This window comes from Vespa crabro, chromosome 10 (genome assembly GCF_910589235.1).
Source record: "Vespa crabro chromosome 10, iyVesCrab1.2, whole genome shotgun sequence".
NCBI lineage: Eukaryota > Metazoa > Arthropoda > Insecta > Hymenoptera > Vespidae > Vespa > Vespa crabro.
The window spans coordinates 7,423,207-7,439,552 of NC_060964.1; the positions used below are offsets into that span (position 1 = coordinate 7,423,207).

The 16,346-nt window shown below is 34.1% G+C and overlaps 1 protein-coding gene across 1 annotated transcript; it reads right to left on the reverse strand.

Moving 5' to 3' along the window:
• Positions 1–12,291: 12,291 nt before the first annotated feature.
• On the reverse strand, positions 12,292–14,911 carry LOC124427539 (IQ and ubiquitin-like domain-containing protein). Its single transcript, XM_046970553.1, has 2 exons — positions 14,568–14,911; positions 12,292–13,956 (listed from the first exon to the last, which is right to left on the reverse strand). The coding sequence occupies exons 1-2, from the start codon at positions 14,909–14,911 to the stop codon at positions 12,735–12,737; spliced, it is 1,566 nt and encodes a 521-aa protein (XP_046826509.1). The 3' UTR covers positions 12,292–12,734.
• Between the last annotated feature and the right edge of the window lie 1,435 nt (positions 14,912–16,346).

Sequence of the window (16,346 nt, forward strand, 5' to 3'; positions counted from 1 at the left end):
TCGAGAGAGAGAGAGAGAGAGAGAGAGAGAGAGAGATAGAAAGTTCTAAAAGAAAATCACAGTGGCACATTAAACGTTCTCTATCAAATTATTAAAAAGAGAGAGTGAGCGAGAGAGAAAGAGAGAGAGAGAGAGAGAGAGAGAGAGAAGAGGTAAAGGAAAGAAAGAAAGAAAGAAAGAAAAGTTATCTCTCTCGGAAAAGATACTTCTCCTTAAACGATGACAGCTTTCTGAGTAAAGTAAAAAAAAAAAAAAAGAAAGAAAAAGAAAAAAAGAGAAAGAAGAAGAAAAAAAGAGAAAGAAGAAGAAAAAAACGGGAATAAAAATAGCTGTGAATAACACGTGACCTTTGAGTCGAGGATGAAAAATTTTCAAATAATTATTAACAAGAATTACGATAGTGAATTTCAAAATGCAAGAGGGAACTTCAAGAAACATGACAACTGAAAGGTTTTATCTTATAAAAGAGAAGAAGAGAGAAGACAAGATGAAAGACAAAGGAAAAGAAAGAGAGAGAGCGATATATATATATATATATATACATAATATATATAATATATATATATATAATAGATCGTGAGAGGAAACGTGGAAGCTTTCGAAAATGGTAGTGAAAAGCTCAAGCAGCGTAAAACGAACCACAACCTGGAGTATTTTAGGCATTGTTAGAAAGGAGAGAAGGGTTGGCCTCGTGTCGGTTCTACATAAAAGCTTTCGTTCTTCTCACCGTCTCGACCCTTCCTGAAATATTTCGAAGGAACGAATAAACGAACGAATGAACGAACCTCTACGCACAAGTTTACTGCCGTCGGCCCGTTTCGGTAATCATGATGCCATAGAGAAGAAAGACAAGAGAGAAAGAAAAAGAGAGAGAAAGAGAGAGAGAGAGAGAGAGAAATGATCTCGTCGACTGACACGTTTCGCATTCCCACGCCTAAATTTTATGAGTTCTATTCTTTCGAAATTCACCCTCTCACCACTCACCTCTCGTCCTTAACCATTTTCTTTTTCTTTCTTATTTTCCTTTAACGACTTTTGGTATCCACGTTAATTACACATTTTCTTTTGTTTTTTTTTTTCTTTTATCCAATATATATATATATATATATATATATATATATATATATATATATATATATATATATCAAATTATCGGCTGATATATCGAAATCGTAGGAAAAAAAAATATATATATATGAGTGCAATAATCGTACGCCATTATTATATCATAACTATTAACGATATTGTTATCCTTTTATTTTATCCTTTAATAATACATAGATAAAGAATAGGTGTATTCCTGATGGACCATCATTTTCTCGACTCTGACTTTTTGACGTATCTTACATCTTTACCGTTCGATTCCCAGATATTTCTTCTTCATACGGCAGATGGGAAAACTTTTATTTGCTCGATCATATTATCTTCTACGGTTGGGAAAGTAAAGCCCTTTTCTATACCGCTTTCTGAAATAACAGTCCGAACTCCGCAATAATCGTTTTCTACGCAATGACCATTCGATTCGGTCTCTCTCTCTCTCTCTCTCTCTCTCTCTTTGTCTACTTTAGGTTATCGAGAAATACACCGATTTGGCCTATTCTTAAACGTTTTCGAGAATGTTAGGGGATACTTATTCGTGGAAACAATTCATGGTCGATAAAAGTAAGATGTCAGAACTCTTTTTCTTTTTTGTGTTTTATATATATATATATATATATATATATATCTCACTCTCTCTTTTTCTCTTTCTCCTTCTCGAAACACATTGAAGAGAAAATTGGAACATGAATCCTATAACATTTTCGTGAAGATTCAACCGAATGAGTTTCATCGGCGCGTTTCTTTATCATTAGTTATAGAAAGAGAAAATCGATCGTTTAGGGTATATAAAAAGCACACATTTCCATCGATATGGTTCAATCTCCAAGACTTTTTTTTTGTATTAGATCTTTCTCATGTATGATCGAAGGGAACGATCGAAGGATACGACGGATGAGATAAAACATGGGAAAATATTGGGATCATTAATTATTACTTCACTATTCTCTGTCAAAACAAATAATTTCGAATGAAATATTAATTATTTTCTACATCATTTACGATCGAATAGTAATTGTTATTATTATATTAAAAAAAAAAAAAAAAAAAAAAAAGAAAGGAAAAAGAAATAATAAAAATCGCGATAAAATTCGTATATATTTTTAATCTCTGTCGTAAAGAAAAATCGATCGCTCGACATTCGACTTGAAAATATCGATATCTATACATAAAAAGAGAAAGAAAGAGAGAGAGAGAGAGAGAGATCGATGTTGATAGAACAAACGTGAATATGGTTAAGCAAATAGTGTCGTATCATAAACAGTTAGTTTATTTACGCGATATATATTGCACGCATTCGTGAAAGCTTCGTGATCAAACTTTTGTGAAAGATATAAAATGCTATCGAGTATACGCGAAAACGAAAAGAGAGAGAAAGAGATAGAGAGAGAGAGAGAGAGAGAGAAAAGTACAGGTTTCCACAAATATCGAATGTTACTGTGGCAACGAGAAGCAAAACTCAATTTTCTCTGTGTACCATGCAACTTTCTCTTTGAAAATGAGTTTAGTCCTCGCACGAAAGATCACATGTTCACCTTTCCATGATATACGAGTTAGCCACGGTCCATGGACATAGAGTATAGTAAGATAAAAAGAAATAGTAGAATAGAAATGGAAAAAGTATACACGAACGATACCGTACGATTTCGATCGAAATGATAAGTTGTTGGGTTCTTAAAAAAAAAAAAAAAAAGAAAGAAAAGAAAAGATAAGAAATTTACGCCCAATTATATTAGACATTATTATAACGCATATGTATGTAGCTATGTAAGTATGTGACAGTCGATTGATTGAAAAGAAAAGACAAAATTGTATCTATTTTTCAATAATCGCATTTTGTAACGTATCGATTTATTCATTTATATACTCGAAAAGAAATCAATGAATGATCCAATGAATGAATCAATGTATGAATGAATGTATGAATGAATGAATGAATGAATGAAAAATTGGAAAGGAAGATTAAAGAAAACGAACGATTCACATATCATCGATGAGTAAAGAGACAGAGAGAGAGAGAGAGAGAGAGAGAGAGAAATCTATTTCCTTTGTCTCAATCAGAACCGACGATTCCGATAGTATTTTTTGAGCAAAGTACGAAACCAGTAAAAGAAGGATTAAAACAAGAAGAGAAGAAGAGGAATAGGAAAAAAGAGAGAAGGAGAAACTCGAAGTGCAAGTGACGATGAAAAAGAATGCTCGATGAGAGGTGGAACAAAGAGAAAAAAAGAAAGAGAGATAGATAGATAGATAGAAAGAAGGAGAGAGAGAGAGAGAAGAAGAAGAAGAAGAAGAAGAAAAAAAAGAGAAAAAAAGAAAAAGGGCGAGCGAGATGAAAGATGAATGAAACGTGGAAGGGATAGTAAAAGGGGTATGGGACAGGGGTGAAGAGGGTTTAGGAAGAGGGTGTAAAGCTGTCACGGTACCTCCATTCGAACACGGAGGAGCATTCCGAGTAATTATAACCCCCTCCGGCTCTTTTATTCTCCTTTCGTACTCTCAACGATGCTTTCTTCCAGCCCGGACTCTCGTCGTCCTCTATCTGCTGGCAGATGCTCTTCACTTTTTAATCTGCTTCACAAACACACGTACACACGTACGTATATACATATACATATATATATATATATATATATATATATATATATATATATATATATATATATGAGAGATGTATATATGTTTCCTTCCCCAAATTTCTTTTTTTTTTTCCCCTTCCACAAGAAATTTACCAAAACGTAAAGGGGATCGTTTACTAATCGTTCGTAAATCGCTTAATCGCTAACTGAGTTAAACGATAAATTCGTGATAAATGGTACATTGAAGAAAATTGTACGATAAAATGTGTTTTAATCGAGTAACCATCTGTAAATTAATTCGACGAAGCACTATTCTCATTTTCTCGCGCATTACCCATTTTTTTTCTTTTTTTTTTTTTTTCTTTTTATCAACACCCTGACCATTCCGTTCCGTCCGATGGAAATGAGCTACGTTCGAAAAAGCGAAATTTTCTATTCAACTGGATAATCGTTAGCAACGTGCATAACGTACTTGTGCAATTATTCGCCGCAATTTGCTCACGTTAAATTTCTCATGGGTGGTCGGGAAGGAGGGTCGTATTTTTTATTTTTTTGTTTCTTTCTGTTTTTTTTTCTTTTTTTTTTTTTTCCTTTTTCTCGTTTCTTTTTTTTCTCATTCCTTTAACAAAACTCTCTTTCGAATAGCTTTTCCATTCGCTCTTCCAGCTTGTTCTTTCGTTTTGTTTCATTTTTGTAATTTGCTTGTTTTCTTTCTCTTTTCCTTCTTTTTTTTTTTTTTCTTTTTTGAACTACGACGAACGACCAAAGTCGGTAAAGGGAAAAGAAAAAGTAGAAAAAGAACAAAAAAAAAACAAGAGAAATACACTGTCGTAGAAAATATCGTTTCACGAATTTTGATTGTCACTCAGAGAGTCTTCAAGTGTCTGCCACTTGTTCGACCGTAATCCTAATTACAAGACCGAGGTGGGGTGGGGTGAGGTTGGTGGGAAGAGAGAAGTTCCATTACCTTTTCGTGTAAAATACAGGTTCCCTTGGGGTGGTAAGGTCTCTCGACGATCTTCGAAGATCCTTTAGCCCTTCGTCGACGAGGGTAAGGTGTTAACACTCGAATCTACAGGGGAAACAAAAGGGAAATCGATTTTCCTTCTTGTCGAGTATTATTCTCCCTTATCTTTTCTCGTTTCTCTACTTGATAGAATAATAATTTACTATTAAAGTATTCGCGCGATTGGACGTTGCTTACAAAAAAAAAAAAACAAAAAAAAAAAACAAAAAAAAGAAACAAAAAAGAAAGAAAAAAGAGAGGACATTTTATTTGAACAAAACAATTTTTTAATTTTATCAAAAAAAAAAAAAAAAAAAAAAAAGAAATAATAAAAATACGAGTCAGTTCTAGCATAGGCAATGACAAACAAGACACTTTCGAACAATTAATCTCAAATACGAAGGTGTCTTAAATAATAAATGCTGACAAAAAGAAAAAGGAAAGGAGAAAAGTGAAAAAAGGAACAGAGGTCTTTTGTAATTTTATCGTGTGGGTAAAGGAAAAAAAAGAAGATAATAGAAAAAAAAAAAAAATATATATATATATATCTCGTAGGTCGGAGTTTAAAGAAGCATCGTATTATATGCTACAAACTTTTCATACGTTATGAACTTCGCGAAGTTACGAGACAGGCTCGTTGGCATAAACGTCATGGTAGCGTGGAGCATCGTAAAGCATTACTTTTTAAACGTCTACACGCGAACGTGTGGAAGATCTCATCGTATCTTTTGCACATAAGCTACGTCACGTATATATAAATACCATCATATACATATATTCATATATATATGTATATATATATATATATATATATATTGATATACATGTATGTATGTATGTATGTACGTACTTAGTGTTTGTGAGAAAAAATTCCAACACAAGTTAAGTATTTTAAATAATAACCAAATTTATGAGAGGGTCTAAAAGAAGGCGTTTATAGGGAGTGCTTTTGCATTAGATCTCGCTTACTACTTTCTCACACATATATGCATACTCACACATATAGACACACATATGCATACACACGCATACAAACACACTAGATGCTGTGGATTTTTTATCATGTTACGTTTTTTCTCACATCCGTCCGAGACGAATTGCGTATGTGAATGTATGCATGAATGAGAGAGGAAAAAAATTCTCCCCTCTCTCTTTTTCTCTCTCTCTTTCTCTCACTCTCTCTCTCTCTCTTTCTCTCACTCTCTCTCTCTCTCTTTCTCTCTCTCTCTCTCTCTCTCTCTCTCTCTCTCTCTCTCTCTCTCTCTCTCTCTCTCTCTCTCTCTCTCTCTCTCTCTCTCTCCATCTCACGTTCAAGAAAATACAATATTCAGTTTCCTTGAATCACTATACACAATAGGTATGCAAAGATATCTTATTTACAAAATCGAATCTATGAGACTTGATGTCATAGAGTTGAGATACATACGGGATATGATATAAAAGAGATAAAAAGAGAGATTTTTTTATAAAAAAAAAAAAAGAAAAATGGAATAAATGAAACTGTGCACTTTCTAGCATCGTCAAAAAAGCGTATATGTGATATGATGAAAACATAGAAATGATCTATTAATTAAACGACACGTCTCTCGTTCGTTAACGAGAAATCATTTTTCTTTTTCTTTTTCTTTTTTTTTTTTTTTTTTCATCCTCTTTAATTACTCGTGAACCTTAATTTCCAATCGAAAATTATGCAAGACGATGAAAAACGAGAGAATCCATAGAGATATCTGACATCTACGTATGAAAGAGACAACGAAGAAGAACTTGTAATAGGAAATTGACGAGGAAAAATTGTCGAGGAAAAAATTTTCACCTTAATATTATATTATATATAATTTTCATTTCGGTATATTATTTTTCATTTGATTTTTAATTTTATTAAAGAAAAAAGAAAGTGGTGAAGGAAAAAGAAGAAGACGAAAAACAAGAAGAAGTAAGAGAAGAAAAAAAAAATCGCGAAAAATAATTAAACAGAGACGAATGTATTATTAAATAAACGTGATGAACATACACACAACTAACTGAAATTGCAGAAACGTTTCCGTTAAACTCGTTAGACGTGTGGGTGAACTACGTTGTTCAACTGCACCTATTGGATTTATCATCACGAACGCTCGTAAACAGACCATCAACTCCGTCCCGTCTACAGTTATCTACTCAAAGGAAGTTCAACGTTATGAGGAGAACCAGGTCTCTCTCTCTCTCTCTCTCTCTCTCTCTCTCTCTCTCACTCTCACTCTCTCACTCTCTCAGTTTCTCTCTCTCTCTCTCTCTCTGTTCCTCCGTCTTTATCTCTGTCCGTGTCTGTCTGACTGCAGAATAGTCCTTTTAGCTGTGACAATTAACGTTTGAAAATCATTTCACGTGACCTCTCCCTCCCTCCCTCCCTCCCCTTCCTTCCCCTCCCCTACCCCCCTCCGTCATTTTATATCCAATCGGAGATCCATCCTTTTATATTCCATCAGGAAAAGGGATCACTTAACTCGATTAAGTTTTATCCTTTCGTAATTTATATTCCTCGATTAAAGAAATTTCTCGTAAGATTACGAAGGAATACGAAATTATTAAAATAAATATTATAAATTAATATCAATATAAATAAATGAAAGATGATCGTAAATATCATTTCGATTGTTAAATTAGAATTAATCCGTATGTCAAAAGTTATATACGTTTGTTCGGACAAATATCTATCATTATCAGGTCTCTCCTTAAACTCGCGATTTTATTCAAGTTCAAGATCTAAAAACCAGTCATAGTTAAGAGAGATTGATCTTAAAACTGGATAAGAAGTGTTAGAAATGGAAGTGGAAGAAAGAGATTCGAGGTGAGGTTGATGGATAGGATAAGCGGGGATAGGGCGAGATGTAAACGATACAAGTTAATGGAGAATTATCAAATATTTGGTATTCCGCTCATCCCATGAGCAAATTCTAGTGGTCAAGGTGGTTAGGGGCATCGATTATGCGTGCCTTAACTTCCTACATTCCCACGGCATTTACGAACGATTATCGATCACCATCGAGAGGCCCGCTTCAGATATAGATTAGTTTGAAACTCGAATCAATTACATCTATATCTATATCTCCTAGCCACTTGGATGAAGACGACGATGACGACGACGACGACGACGACGACGACAACGACTACGACGACGACGACGACGACGACGACGACGATTACGACTATGAAGATGACGACGACGACAGTGATGACGAGTACAGCAATAGTATAACGTTTGAGTCTCTGTGTTAGTATCAGAACGTTACTCGTAATAGTAAGTAGTGATAGTAGTGGTAATAGTAACATAGTTGTGACGATGGTAGTCAGGGGATACCCGCGGAGCCGCGAGGTATAACCAAATCTAATTAGTAATGCCGATTTAGCAAACCCTAATTGCGCACCAACATATCACCAGCAATTTATGCGATGCCCGTGTTATGAATCACTTCGTACCCGTGTTTTCCGCGATCAGAGAGAGAGAGAGAGAGAGAGAGAGAGAGAGAGATGTATATGTGGATCGCTTGTATGCATGTGTGTGTACATATATGTGTATATATATATATACACACACGTGTGTATACATATCTTTCGAGTAAGTATACGTTTGGAAAGAGAGAGAGGGAGAGAGAAAGAGAGAGAGAAAGAGAAAGAGAGAGAGAGAGAGGTAGCTAAACATCAGCGCTCGCGATTTGATATTAATTTCCATACTTATTAAGGGATCGACTATATATACAACTAACCGGCCACTAATACTACCGCAAATCCCTGGCTAGTTAGAAAAGGATGGAAACGTGTTATCGTTACGTCATATTCCTATGTCAAGAAAGCTTTCCTGCTGGTGCTCTGCTGATTAATATATCGTTTGGATTACCGAGAATATCTACACGGATTTAAATGTTCACCAAAGGTAAAGTTTGGTTCTCGTTGAACGATCGATCGAAAAGCATTAGATTATATCTATCTGTAATATCTAACGTACGTAAAGGTTTAAAGTATAAAACATTTCTAATTTCAATTAGATTGAACTTTTACAAAAGTTTAGATTATTTTTCTTTTTCTCTTTTCTTTCTTCTTCTTCTTCTTTTTTTTTTTCTTTTGTTTTATTTTGTTCCTATAACATTTAAATAATGATTTGAATGGCTCGATATATGGCTTATTGTTCATACCTTTTAACATTCACAGGTCGACCTACTCAATGGTGATGAACAAGTTGATAATGACTACCCGAAAATTACGCGAACAATTAGTGAGTTCTTTAATAAACCGACCTTTTGAATCGACTTCACAAATCGATGCAATTAGTCATTCGTTGGCAATGCTTACCCCTTTACGTATACATATATACATGCATGTATATATATATATATATATATATATATATATATATATATATATATATGTATAGATAAATTATATCCATTCTTTCAGCAATATATACAGAAAGAACATTTTTATTTTTGATGAAAATGATGAGCAAGCTTTCATATAAAATCGTTAGTCGTTGACAAGCAGCGTTATAGCAGTGTCCATTAGCTCTTTAACCACGTCGATCCTAGTATAAAACGTACGAACGATACGTTGCTCCAATTTCTCATATATATATAACATATATTATATAATATATATATATGTATATATATATATATATATGTGTGTGCCTGTGTATGTGTGGTAAAACTCATTAACGTGCTTAAAACGGACAATGCATTAGCTGGATAAAGTTATCGTTTAATCGAAACGTAGGTAACGTCGCGAATGTCATTAGGAGAGAAAGAGTAATAAATCGAGCGTGAAATTTTCTAGCTTCCACGATTCGCAACTTCGTTTTGGAATAAAAAAAAAAAAAAAAAAAAAAAAAAAAAAAAAAAAAAAAAGAAAAAAGAAAAAAAGAAAAAAAAGAAAAAAAGATTAAACACAACTACGCCGAATGATTTTATTCAAAAATTTATACGTCGAACGAACGTCAAAGACTCTTTTAAAATTCCACGATATGCTTTACGCATATGGATGTTCGCTTTGTTTTTTTTTACTCCTCGATCATTTCGTCAACCATTCTCTCTCTCTCTCTCTCTCTCTCTCTCTCTCTCTCTCTCTCTCTCTCTCTCTCTCTCTCTCACTCTCTCTCTATATATATATATATATGTATTTACTGTTTTGTATCAAAAGAAAAAAAAATAAAAAACATAACATAGTTGACTGTCCGAAACGGATATTGATAAACGGCCATATACGAAAGTTGCAAATTTGATTTCATTGAAACGATTTCAATCGAGCGCGAGAAAACAAGAAAAGGAAAAGAGGAAAAAAAAGATAAAACAAAAATTTTTTTTTTTTATTTTTTTCTTTTTTTTGTTTGAAGACTCCAAAGAAACCGTATAGATTATTCGATTCGTGCGGGTATCGTAAAAGGAAGAGAAATATAAAGAAAAACAAGCGAAGAGAAAGTAAGGATCTTGAATTTGCATTTAAAGCGGACCGTCTATTTGACGTTGATATATCTGTCCTTGTCTATATCGTAGAGTTAAGATCGGTTTTATTTATTGTACTACGTTCTGCATCTGTACTTTCGCACGTCCAACCACGAGAAAGAAAGATGGAAAGACCAGTGAAACGAGAGAGAGAGAGAGAGAGAGAGAGAGAGAGAGAGAGAGAGAGAAAGTACATACGAAACTATTCTAATTTAAACTCCGAAACTTTATTTCAATAGGAAAGCCACGGCTATCGGTACTATGTTTAATAACTTTACGTGCCTAACGTAACATTTCGCAACTATAAACGATCCTTGTGCCGGAAATGAAGACAAATTACTTAAGTTCCTTGGCGCGTCTTATCTCCCTTTGGCTCCTAGAGTTTGACAAACAAAACAGAAGAAAGTGGATCTGCGATTATATCGGGATTAATAAAAATGATTATGTATAGGTAATATTATGTACATATTGGTTAAACTTTAGATGGACGAATAAATAATTTTGAAAGTTTTATTGATTCGAATTACGTTCGACAATGTATCTAAGAAATATTATCCAAATGTATATAAATATATATATGTACATATATATGTATGTATATAGAGGAAAGTCGTTTGGATCTCGTCCTGTAAGAAAAATGAGAGGATTATTATCGGGGACAGTGAGAAGGGAGAATTGGACAATGAGAAAAACGTAGATAGATATCAAAATTTGGCCTTGATGGTTTATGTCCTACGTAAGGCGTTACAAATCGTAAGAAAAAACGGGAAACTAATGTTGCTGAAAATTAAGATATTCTGGGCCACCTCTTACTCCAACTCACCACCCCATCCCCGAATTGTGAAAACCCCATTCCTCTATTCTTTCTCAACGTGGCAAACGACTCGACGTAGATCAAGAAGAGTCCTTCTTGCAACCAAAGTAATATATATATATATATATATATATATATATATATATATATATTCGACCACACATTCTTTCTTTCTTTCTCTCTCTTTTCTTTTATAGTCCTTTTTTTCTTTTCCTTTCTTATATTTTCCTTCCTTCCATCCTTCCTTTCCTTTATACTTTGATACATCAAAAAGACAAAAAGGACAACTTTTTCGAACTTCACATATAAGAGCAATCGTACGTCGAAAAGAAAAATAGTTCATGCATAATTATTTGATCTCAATCGTAAGGAAGAGAAAAGAGAAAGAGAGAGAGAGAGAGAGAGAATAGAAAAAGAAGAAAAAGAAAGAAAGAAAATCCAATCTGTCGAAAAGTTTTCTTTTTGATCTCTTTTTGAAGTCGTACTAGTCTGGTATGTATGTCCGAGACGCGACATACAAAATCGACTCGTTGTACCGTATTCGAAAAGAGAGACTTTCTCGTTCGAAATGACACCCCTGGGAAACGTTTCGTTGAAATGTCCTCTTCTCTTTGTCGTTCTGCGCGAAAACTCTTCGGGACATGTTAAGCTCTCATTGTTCTCGATGCCGGCTGAATATTCCATCGTCTGAATAGCCGACGATAGGAGCTCCGATTTAACATACCTCCCGCCCACACTTTCTACAGCCCTTCCAAAAAAAAAAAAAAAAAAAACAAAGAAAGAAAGAAAACGATACTTCACCCCTTATATAGAAGGGCTGGAGGAGTTGAGGGCAAGAGGTATATATATATATATATATATATATATATTTTTTTTTTTACATTAAACTTTATGACCATTTATAAAAGAATATTTTATACTTGGATATATGCATCCATCTATTTATAGTTTGACCTTGTTATTTATGATTTCTACGAGATGGATAATAACCGGATAATAACCGGATCCCTCGATCCTTTTTTTTTTCTTTTTTCTTTTTTTTCTTTTTTTTCGAATTCGTTCGATGCTCCGAAAAAAATGTTTTCAACATTTTATCATCCTTTTATCATTACCTTTGGCATTGAAATGAAGGGAAAAAAAATAAAAAAACAAAAAGAGAAAGAGAGAAGGAAGGAAGGAAGGAAGGACGTCGTTCGTCCTTGAAGTCGTTATGAGAATGCCATTTAGAACGTTAAACGCATTCATGAGTACCTTCTCGCTTGGACGGAAACTTAGTTTATAAACTGCAACGCGATTAACTCGCGCTATCAACGCGACCAAAAGCTTTTCACGAAAGCACGAAGACAGGCTCAACGAAAGAAGCAGAACAACGATAACTTTTAGAATTTAATACGCGCTCGACGTCCATCCGCTTCGTCTTCTTCTTCTTCTTCTTCTTCTTCTTCTTTCATTTCTTTTTCTTCTTCTTTTCTTCTTCTTTTTCTTCTTCTTCTTTTTCTTTTTCTTATCGTATGTTCGCACGAGAAAAATTTAAGTCAAACTTACATTTTATATCATCCATATTTTTTCTTTCTTTTGTTTTTTCTTCTTCATTAATCTTCGCTTTATTTTTATCTATTATCAATATCATAAATCGCAAAAGAATAAAATTGCGATATCTTTTTCTTACGTCTTATCGTGTCGTTCGCACGTGAAAATCAAATTAACATTTTATATTATGTATGTTTTTATCCTTCATTAATATTAAGAATTACGAATATGGTAAATTAAAAATCGATATTTCCTTTGATTTCTAATAAATATCGAAAGGTAAGTTTGGCTTGCAAATTTTTCATATGAAACTTTCGAAGAAGCTCGGCATCGTAAAAATCTTGAAGATTTCTTATCCTCCGATGTTTGAGAGCTTCCTCTTTGGTCAAGAGTAAAGTATTCCAGGGTGACCATTCTACGTCATTACGAAAACGTAAAAGACACAATCGATCGAGCTGGTCGCACTCGGAAATAGCGGATTTTCCGTGCCAGATGCCGTTTACCAGACGATAAACGACCTTGGGAGGTATAACGAAAGCAAAGCCCGTGTGACAACGGTTACTCGTCTCTAGACGCCTGACCTCTTTCAGCATTCGTCGATACGGCTCGTAGACGATCCTTGGAGTCCTACCAGGACGTAAACCGATGCAATAAACGCACGACGAGAAACTACGAAATCGATGATGACGATGATATTTTATCGATGATAAAATTCTACCGCAGGATTTACAAAATCTTTTTGTATTACGATCTATAACATTATCGATAACACTTATTTGATGATTTTTCAATGAATTATTGGCGAACAATATAAAAGCGATTGCGATACGATCTCTCAGGCAATTCAATTTGGACACGTCGATCCTAAGGGATAAAAGATCGATCTCTTGATTTATAAGATAAATCAATTCGTCGGAATAAATGCAGGTATGAGGCTCGGCTTCCTTTTTAATCCCGATCAATAGTTCCATACGCTTTGAATTCGTAAAATCGTTTTTCGTGCAAAGCATGTCGTAGAGATTACGAAATTGTCGAGACCTTTGAACGATCGGTGTGTCTACTAAGATCGATTCTCCTTGATTAATCCTCCAAAGGACAGGTTTCGAAAGCTCCTCGAGGAAGTTACGTCTACGTCGTTCCTTTAACTTCAGCTTCGCCGCACTCTTCATCGCGTCTATCTTACGAAGGAGTTCTACTTCTCTCGATAGGATGAGACTACAAACGGCGATCTTCGACGGGCGGAAAAGCTTACCGGTCACTCGTTCGATCTCCAAAATACGCCATTGGTCCAAAGCGTTGTAGAGCCGATCGAAATCGGATTTCGTTTCCGGCTGCAGACCATCTAACCTCTCAAGATCTATCTTCTCGAGTGGACGCCTTGAGTCTTCTCCAAAATCGTTTCTTTCTTGAATGAAATTTTGAGAGGAACTTGTACTAGCGTATCTCGCACGATAAGCCCTATCAAAAATAATACAATTTTCGTGATAAATAAACCAATTAACTTATAGATATATTACTAATAATGATATCTAATGTATCGATATAATGATAATATAATTTAATGAAATGAAGATTTATTTATTCTTATTTATGCACAATAAATAATATCAAGTTGTACACTTGGACTGCGCTATTTCCCTTAGACACTTTAAATAGCTGATCATTTATAGGGAATGAATAATTTTTACTCGTAAAAAAATGACGTATACTTTTTAAAGCCTTGAAAGTAATGATCACATTTTTAATTCTAAAATTATAAAAAAAAAAAAAAAAAAAAAAAAAAAAACATTCACAAATCATTCAATGCACGAATTGTTTTAATTGAGTTCAAAGTTCGTCTGAAATGTCCTACATCTCCCATTCCCTCGCTCCACAGGTACAACTAAGATTAATATACAATAATATATCTTATATGTATAAGGATTAAATTAGATTAGAAAAAAATGAAATTAGAACAAATATTCTTATCTCGTGTAAATATTTAATTCGCTATTAAAAAATTCATTCTGAAATGTTCGCGATCGTAAGGATCGTTTTAATTTGAGCAACCAAAAATATTATATTCTTACCTGTAAAATCTCTGTATTTTTATTGCACTAGCTTCCTCCGACAAATTTGTCGATCCTATTAATTTTGTGGCCGTATTAAAAATATCACGGACTCGAATAAATCTGTCTTCTAAGTCAGGCACGTAGCTCGTTCGAATAGACTTGTCGCGATACGTACACGTAGATACATTCACGGGATCCGTCGTTTGTACGAAACAATTGCACTTATTTTTAACATCCTTACCATCTGCAGATGTTTGCGTAAAAGCATTATAATATGATATTCCTGTAATAGTGTTTCTCCAACCTCCTAGGAATAATTTTTCTTTAGGTGTATCATCGATTATTTCTACTACCACGACCATTTTTTTTCTCTTCCTTTTCTTTTTCTCCCTTTTTTTCTCTCTATTTTTAACTGTTCACCATAAATATTAATTGTTTACTTGTTGAATCTGTAAAAAGTTGTAATTACACTTAACAAAAAAAAAAAAAAGAAAAAAGAAAAAAGAAAAAAGAAAATATATATATATATATATATATATATATATATATATATATATATATATATATATATATATACGTATATACATATGTAACAATACGAATGAGTATAATAAAAAAGAAGATATGTGGATATATCTGTGTACGTGTATGTATGTATGTGATTATGTAATCGTCTAATCAACAACGTGGAAAATCTAATCGCGAAAGAAAAATGATAGTATAGAGAAAATTATTGTTACGTTCGAAATATTTCGAAGAGTTATCGAATATATCTCATATTCGAATATATCGGCTGGTATAATATATACGAGACACAGTTGTTACAATATTTGCACGGTGCCACGGGACGAAATTGCCGACAATATTGCAACAACCGCAACCAGTTTTCGCGGCGTATGTATCGACAACCGTGCTTGCATGCCGTTGTTGGAGGTTTATAATACATGTCGGAGCCGAGCGTCGCAGCGATGAAAATTTATCATCCGCGATGATAATGACACTCGTAGGTCATTTTTTTCTCCTCTTCTCTCCCGATCTCTATCTCTGTCTCTGTCTCTCTCTCTCTCTCTCTCTCTCTCTCTCTCTGATTGCAAACCGAACGAAGATTTAAATGATAAATGCGAAAGATATTTACTACGATTGTCGAGAGAGAGAGAGAGAGAGAGAGAGAGAGAAAAAGGGAGAGAAACTATCGATACAAATCGCAACCGAGCTTTTGGATAATCCGATCCGTTTAATCTTTATGAACGAAGTTCGAATGGAACTTGTCTTTCTTTTTCTCTTTTCTTTTTTCTTTTACTCTTTTTTTTTTTTTTTTTATTATTCAAAAAATATACGTTGTGTCGCGTGATGATATTATAAAAAAGAAAAAAAGAAGTAAGTAATCACGCTCCGTCGTAATCCTTCACTCGTCATACCAAAGAAAAATTATTCGCTCAGATCAATGAAACTCTGAACTTTGAAAATTTTAATCCCGTTTGAAGGATCCTTGTATTCCTTCGAACATGATCACTCCCAATAAACCCCCTTAACGAATTTTCTATTAATACATACAGAATAGTACTTTACCAGAGGAAAATAAAAAGTCCAACTCGAAAATGTTCTCATCCACTTTTTTTTTCGCCCACCCAATCCCTCCCCCAAAAGTTCCATTCAACCGTTGGCAAAAGAACACACCAAGAAAGATAACTATCAAGGCGACCTGTGGGATAACGATAATGCTGGCAATAAAGGAAATTACTATTCCACGGTTTAAGATCCTGACGACTAACCTGGAACTGAGAGAAGAACGTGTAG

Excerpts from the sequence above, each read along its gene's own strand:
- LOC124427539 (XM_046970553.1), bottom strand. The coding sequence starts at position 14,911 with ATGGTCGTGGTAGTAGAAATAATCGATGATACACCTAAAGAAAAATTA. Across the intron at positions 13,957-14,567 it reads AAAATACAGAGATTTTACAG|GGCTTATCGTGCGAGATACG; the intron begins GTAAGAATATAA and ends TATTTTTGATAG.